This window comes from Bipolaris oryzae (assembly GCF_000523455.1).
Source record: "Bipolaris oryzae ATCC 44560 unplaced genomic scaffold scaffold_389, whole genome shotgun sequence".
In the NCBI taxonomy this organism is placed as follows: Eukaryota; Fungi; Ascomycota; class Dothideomycetes; order Pleosporales; family Pleosporaceae; genus Bipolaris; species Bipolaris oryzae.
Window position 1 is genome coordinate 1 of NW_006911665.1, and position 7,006 is coordinate 7,006.

The 7,006-nt window shown below is 46.1% G+C and overlaps 2 protein-coding genes across 2 annotated transcripts; both read right to left on the bottom strand.

Moving 5' to 3' along the window:
* Positions 1-781: 781 nt before the first annotated feature.
* On the bottom strand, positions 782-1,492 carry COCMIDRAFT_41893 (uncharacterized protein; the record flags this gene model as incomplete). The annotated part of the gene is made up of 3 exons (XM_007695679.1): positions 782-841; positions 886-1,107; positions 1,151-1,492. The coding sequence occupies 3 exons, from the start codon at positions 1,490-1,492 to the stop codon at positions 782-784; spliced, it is 624 nt and encodes a 207-aa protein (XP_007693869.1).
* A 218-nt stretch (positions 1,493-1,710) lies between these two features.
* On the bottom strand, positions 1,711-3,772 carry COCMIDRAFT_111066 (uncharacterized protein; the record flags this gene model as incomplete). The annotated part of the gene is made up of 5 exons (XM_007695680.1): positions 1,711-1,929; positions 2,188-2,194; positions 2,486-3,149; positions 3,196-3,545; positions 3,591-3,772. The coding sequence occupies 5 exons, from the start codon at positions 3,770-3,772 to the stop codon at positions 1,711-1,713; spliced, it is 1,422 nt and encodes a 473-aa protein (XP_007693870.1).
* Positions 3,773-7,006: the final 3,234 nt, after the last annotated feature.

Consider the following 7,006-nt stretch of genomic DNA (forward strand, 5'->3'; position numbering starts at 1 on the left):
TGCGACAATTCTGTACGGCTTGTAATTAGCGCGCCTTAGTTGTCCATCCTGCTCTGTAGAGCAATAGACGTGCGCAATAGCACCACGACGTAGAACACCGTAGCATCTCGCTCGGAATCAACTCTCTATGCATCTTTGTATAACTTGACAAATTCTTAGATGCATAGGTTAAACCTTTGGCGCGTCCGAGACCGTCCGAGATAGGGCTGCCGTGCATGCTAGCAGCAAATTGTCGTATTGCCAGCTACACAGAAGTTTGTTAGCGACGAGACAAAACACAGAGATAGGTCTAGGGTCGATGTCTTTATTCCGAGATTTTGTGCCTATTTTAGCTGTGGTTGCGTTTGTTATGGTGGAATCACTACTGGCATGCCGCCACGCAGGGTTTTCCGCCACACATGGAGGGATAGTACTTGCCCACACTGCATGAGTCAAGGTGAAGGAATCTCGGAACGACACAGGTACTTATGTGGCCATTGCAAATAAAGCACTCAGCGCTTATTCGTAGCGCCATGTGGCACAGGTGTAAACCTTGCAAAGACGTGCAGCTCCTGCGAAATGGAGTAAAGTAAGCGAGTTCGCTGCTTATGGAGGGGAATAATTGCGGCAATGAGAGCCTGATCCAGAAACGCCACAGTCGCAATTAGCGCTAACATTGAGCATGTTTTGACAAATAAACTCTTCGATAGCTGGGCAGATATGGTAAAACACAGGTCTTTAGTTAAAGGCTACCTAGGTACAGAAAAACCAACGTCACGTCCCACCTCAGACCACGTCCAAGTTAGATAGTCATACCACAAGTGCTGCTCGCGACTGCTACTTTGACGATGCGTTCATGTGCCTGTGATGTGTAAGCTTTGTCCTCGTTATGATTATTCCGCGTACCTCTGGTTCTGGGGCTTGATGCGAAGCCACATCGACAGAGTTGTAAACATAGAAGTTACCTCCATGTCGCACGGCTAGGTATACTTCAGAATCGGACATCGCACAAAGCTGGCTCGCTTTTCTGACTACTGTATTAAACCGGGCTTGCAGGTTTGGGGATCGCGTGTAGGCTCGTGACTGAGACGTTGCCGTTCCAACGTAGTGCGTCATGGCGTCGTTTCGCTAGAGCTATGAGAAACGCCAATATCATGGAAAGTATTCTTACAAATTCGTGCGTCGTGGTAGGTGGTGATACCGCCTTCTCGGAATTTGAACTGGAGTCATCATACGAGCGTCCCGCGGGGTCGAAGTCTAAGGGCGGTTGCGAATGAGATTCACATGGTTCTTCATCGACAACACTAGCAAGAGATTGAGAGAGCGCCTTGATAGCATTCTGCTTCTGACGCACAGAGGGCTTCGATTCGAAGGGATATGGAGTGAGAGGGTGATGCTGGCGGGATGCAGCAGGGGGGATGCTTAGTTGCAGTGGGGAACCGAGCATGCTCCCGCTCTGCCTTCTAGCGAGCTTGGTCTGTCGACGCTCTGAACGGAGAGGTGGTGTCATCATTTGTATGGTAGCTTGAAGTGATATAAGTAAATGCTGGAACGGAAAAATGCACAACATGAAGTCTTGATATAATATTGCAATATGAACAAGTATCCTCTAAACACGAATCTGTCCCTCGAAACCGATATCTGGTTTGCGTCACTTAATATCGAATTCGGATTTCGATCCTGTGCTTGCGGCATATGAATGCGCGTCTGGTTTGGTTGGCTAACCGCGCGCTACTCTTGCTGTGGGTCGTCATCGCAGGGCGATTTGCGCTTACTGGTTATTTTCGTGCCATGCAAAGGCGGTAATCCATGAACAGACACTGCATGTTCCCAGAACAGGTCTGCAGTGCCCAGGCTAGTTGCGCAAGAAGGATGAGGGCATTCCAATGGATAGAGGGCGTTCGTCAAATGATTTCTCATGTGTGTACGTAACGCATTGTGTTGGAAGTACTGCTTAAATCGAGACGTGAGGGTTGCCTCGGTGTTGCCGATGCAAAACAAGCAAACGCCTGCGACTAGGACAGCCCCGTTTCGACGAACTAAGCCGCAAAAGTTGTTCAACTGGGGAAGGTGGCTCTCCTCTAGATGCGCCTCCCACTGCGAGTCTGAGCAACACCATATGTTATGCTCAAAGCAGTATCGTATATTTGTGAGTGTGGTCCATTCATCTGGCGCGCCGTGCTTCTTGGCAACATGGCATGATAATACCTCATGGCTGTCGTAGGTCTCCCGGCATCCGTCCCATAAACATTGGTAAGATTCGTTCTTCAAGACGTGTTTGAGCATATGGAGTGAGCATGTCTCAGGCTTTTTGCCCTCAAACTTGTAATGGCAATCGTTCCAACGGCATAAACGGGTGTTTGAAAACAGGCTGGTCATACGAGCTCGTCCATGTTCCAATCGCCGGTCCCTTGCGCAAAATAGCAGATGTTCATTCACTCGGTCTCGACGTTCTCTAAAAAAGCAATTAGTACATCTACAGTGTTGTAAAAGCCGATGCGCATACCCGTCCAATTGCTTCTTACAGAAGCTGCAACATCCGTTTTCGATAGTTTCTGCGCTTCCGTATTCGAAATGCTGTTTGTGTCCATTTGCGATACTTTGAAGTGGATGGACTATTTGCTCAAGTGAAATACGAGGTTCTTGAGTCGAAGTTGTCATCTCAGCTGCCTCGTAGTTCTCGTGATCAGGGGTCTCGTTGTCCTTGTCATGCTGATTACCATCAGACTTGAGGTCTGGATACATAAGCATCACAGCTTGATAGCGGTTCGCCTCAAGCTTCAATAATGCCTTGAGGTATCGAGAGGGCGTTCGGGTACCGTCACTCGATGTTGAGCTAGTCGTAATAGACCTGCCCTGGAAAAACTGCTGCCGCTCTTCTTCGAAGGCTTTCCTCTGCATATACTTCCGCTTGTCGTGTGGAAGGTCCGAATCATGGTGACTTGCATTCAGTGAAGTTGTGTCTGCTAGCTGGGATCTAGGAGGCATAGGGGCTAGTAGGTTTCGGTTCAGCATCATCGAACTGTGGTTGTTGATGAGCTCCATGCGCTGATCTCTCCCTTGAACGACACTTTGCGAATCGATCCCGATCATGGAAGAAATATAGGTCTGGAAGACATTTGGGTTGGCATGCCCCATTAGCTGCTGTCTCTGTGCAGTTGTGACGGTTTCTGTGGCTGTTAGTGTGTGTTTAGAGCCTTAAATATCCAGACATACTGTCAATCGCATTTCCATAACCACGGCGAAAGCAGTACGCAGTCAGTTTGTCCTTGTAGCCTGCTCTCTGCCCCAAGCTTCGGATCATCCAATGGAAGCCAAAGTAGGTTAGTATTCTTGTCGGCGAGATCGACCCGTCTTGTTGGCAACACCGTAAGATTGGTAAATCTCCTACATCCGCATGATAAGGAAACTCGCAATAGGAACTACCAGGCGACGGTTTCCTAGACTGGAGGTCGGAGAGTGTTTCGCAGCCTTCAAAGACACCATCTGCTAGTGCGAGCGCCAGGAAGTATGTGACCGGACAAAGCGCACGATCACCTGGCTCCTCAGTGAGAAGCATCAGTGCACTAAGCTCTGGTCAGCATTTACCTCGAGGAGCGCGGAAAACATACCCCTGCTTATGATTATGCCTATGGCCTTTACGGTTCCGAAGTTGTACATGTAGTATGAATCCCCCGTCAGCTTCTGAAGACCTAAGCAACTTCACATCGCGATAAAGCAGTCCTTCATTCGAGTTCTTCCAGTTTGATGATTCAATAAACTCCCCAGGGCGCATTCCCATCAGAGTCAACATCAAAATGGAGAAGGCAAGTTGGAGACGTACGCGAGGATGATGGAACTGGTATTCATCGCACACCCACAAGAAGCGAATGACGTCCTTGCTCACATTTAGTGGTGCTAGAGGCTTGTCGTACGCCTTTGTTGATAAACCTTCAGTTCGAGGAAGCTTGTTCTCAACGAGTTGAGTAAATTGGCTGTTGTCGGCTTTACTATAGATGTGGTTGGTAAACAGTCGAATAGCTCGTTTAAGACATCGAAGACGGTTTGCGATCGTTGTGTCGTTGATTTTCTCGTCAATCAATCCGTTGCTTGTCCGAGTATACCAAGTAAGAAACACCATGATCTGGTTTGCCGGTGGAGGCTGTGGAAAGGGTTTATCTTCCTGCACACTTGTACCCAAGACCTGCTGCGAGAACCTGACTTGTTAGTTGCGTCTTCAAATCTTGGTGTCCACTTACTCTATCCATAGCTTGATTGTGTACCTGTGTTGCTTCAAACTCTCGGGAATGAGCGATTTCTCTATCTCTTCTGCAGTAGCTTCGCGGTTCTCCTCTTGTTGGGCAAGCGCTTGTAGGTCATCTACATTGATGGGTCTGCTAAGTTTCTTCCTTCCGCGCATGTTGGGGATACGGATGAGCCTCAGCAAGTGAATACAGTAACAAAAGGTTTGATATTGATATATTGTAGGTAGGAAGTAGCACAAGTGACGCAAAAAAGGAAGGAAGAAAGGAAGAAAGAAAGGGGGAGAGGGGGTGGGAGAGGAAGCCCAAGGAAAGTGAGAGGGCCTCCATTTTGCGACCATGTACCCACTGAGGCTTTCAAAACAGCGTCAACTTTTGCATGGAGTATCTTTCTCTATGCTACTAGTTACCGAAATAGGTATTTAGTATAGCTTGGCAGGCTGTAGTCCTAGAACGGGTTTGCGTAACTGTAATAGGAAACTTAGTATGGCTTGGCAGGCGGTAATCCTAAAACGGGTTCACGTAGAGATGACAACCGTCACAGTATTCACTATACTACTGAAGATAGAATCTTGGCATATCTTAAACAAGCTGTGATTGCTGATTGATGGTTGTTAGATAATCTTAGAAAATATATAACTAGTATCAAAATTTAGCTCACTTACGCACTACGACGAAGGCCGTGCACTGCCAAGCTCCTCGTTTCCCCACCGATTGTCATGCACCCACCAGACCCGTAGTCACAACAAGAACACATTTAGTTTCCGACGTCAATGTCAAGTCCAGAAATCCAGTTAGTCAGTTGCCCTAGACGAACATTGCTAGTTACATATTACTAACGTGTTATAGGAGTAGCAGTGCGTCTATACTGCGTTGCCTCGATCGTTTCTACCCCTCTTAAATATACTGTCGCAGCCTCTTTTTCGTCGGTCCCGAACTTAATTTTGTATTAAGTGACTATACACAATGTTACGATGCCTAGACTCGCTCTGTAGGTCTTAGGGTTTGCTCGAAATATGTTCATCTGGGTTACTAGCACAATCCGACAGCTTGCTAGGGATAAAATACTCTAGCATACTTATCGAGCGGACACGACTCTTATATAATCCCTTAAGGACCTGCAGATCTGCAATCATAACGTGTTCGATGATGGTGGTAATCTGAGGTTCTCATATTCAACATTCTCCTTTATCACGAAAGAGCACACCGTCTAGTGCGGCCGGTCGAGGATAAGGAAGCTTACTCTTGAAGCTTGGCTTTGATGGACTGAAGTCTGCAGTCATGCACCTCCATTCTCCTGGGCTTGCTCATAATGACATCAAACCAAGCAATACTATGGTTGCTGAGGATGAGACATAGATCCTTACAAACATAGGCTCTTGCCGTCCTTTTGGCGATCGTCTTGTTATAGTAGGTAATCCACAGTGGGAAACCTTATCACCGGAGCATGACGAAGATGCACTTAAGGAATTATAGATCTAGTTAATGGACCCTAATCTAGTGAAGCTCTGGTGAACGCTAATCTCGGCTTTCTTCGCCATCCGTCTATGTAGCTATCTTGTACGGTTCAAACTTGCTTGTTGAGGGTCATGTTAAAAGCCTTGCGCGACGTCGTACATCCGATCTTCCGTCCATCGTCTTGGTACCGTTAGTCGCAATATGCTACGATCTTGCTCTACGATATAACTTATTCAAAGCGACCTCGTTTGTAGTGCTATTGTTTGCAGGGTTCCTAGACAATGCTGGGCAGTCGCTTTTTCCACAGTCTATAGTAACCACAGTCACTTCTCTTCTAATATCGCTGCCGCTCACTCTGATAATGTATGAACTTCTTCGAGTGCACCTTTACCTTTTGTTAGCTTTTAGTAGGAAATACTGGGGATAACGCATATCGTGATAGCCTGAATTACGAGGCTTGAAAGCGGCTCGAGTAGTTATAATAATATGAACTTTATGAACATTGCTTGAATAGTGCTCAAGTGATTGATGGCAATGTGGTTCGAAGGACCTTATGAAATTGTCTCAAAGCGGGGTATTCAATCCACCATGACCAACCAATGTGAAGAGCATCGTCATTGGCTATTGATGTAGCGCGTGTTTGGTTCTATTTTTGCTATTAAGTAGAGTACATGTCGATGCTCGCATTGTCTCGAATGTGGACAGATTAGAACCAAATATATCAATGAATTTTCAGGTTTTGATGTATAGATTCTATATCTATATGCAGGATGTGACAGACGGCGCATGGTTAGGCGCTGTGGAATTTGCAAGACAATGTACAACAATATCCAGCGCCTCGCTATCTATAGAGAATTGCTCGACATTACTAGATCCTCAAGATATTATTATTAAATCTACAACAGTTCTATCTATACCTATGCACTTCCTATTTTTCTATTTATTAGAAAAGACTAAGAACACTAGGGAAAGCAACGCTACTATTCTATAGCTACAGCCCCGGTTAGGACACTCTCTAGAATACGAAATATTACTAGCTAGTTACCCACGCAACCCTTTAGACTCGCTATAGCAGAGATAGGCAAGAATATTAAATTATTAAATATTAAGGTAGCCTAGCAGGTAGTATTGCGGACGTTAACTAATCTATATAGTCTAAGTCGTAACGTATTAGAAAATTAAAACAACATACTAGTAGTAAAGCTCTTCTTTAGCTCTCGAATATACTATTAGGCTCGTAAGAACTAGGAGTATTATGTAACGATGTTACAGCCTCGCTAAGTATCGGACCAATCCCAGAGCCGGATCGGAGGAAGTATCAGCCGCCC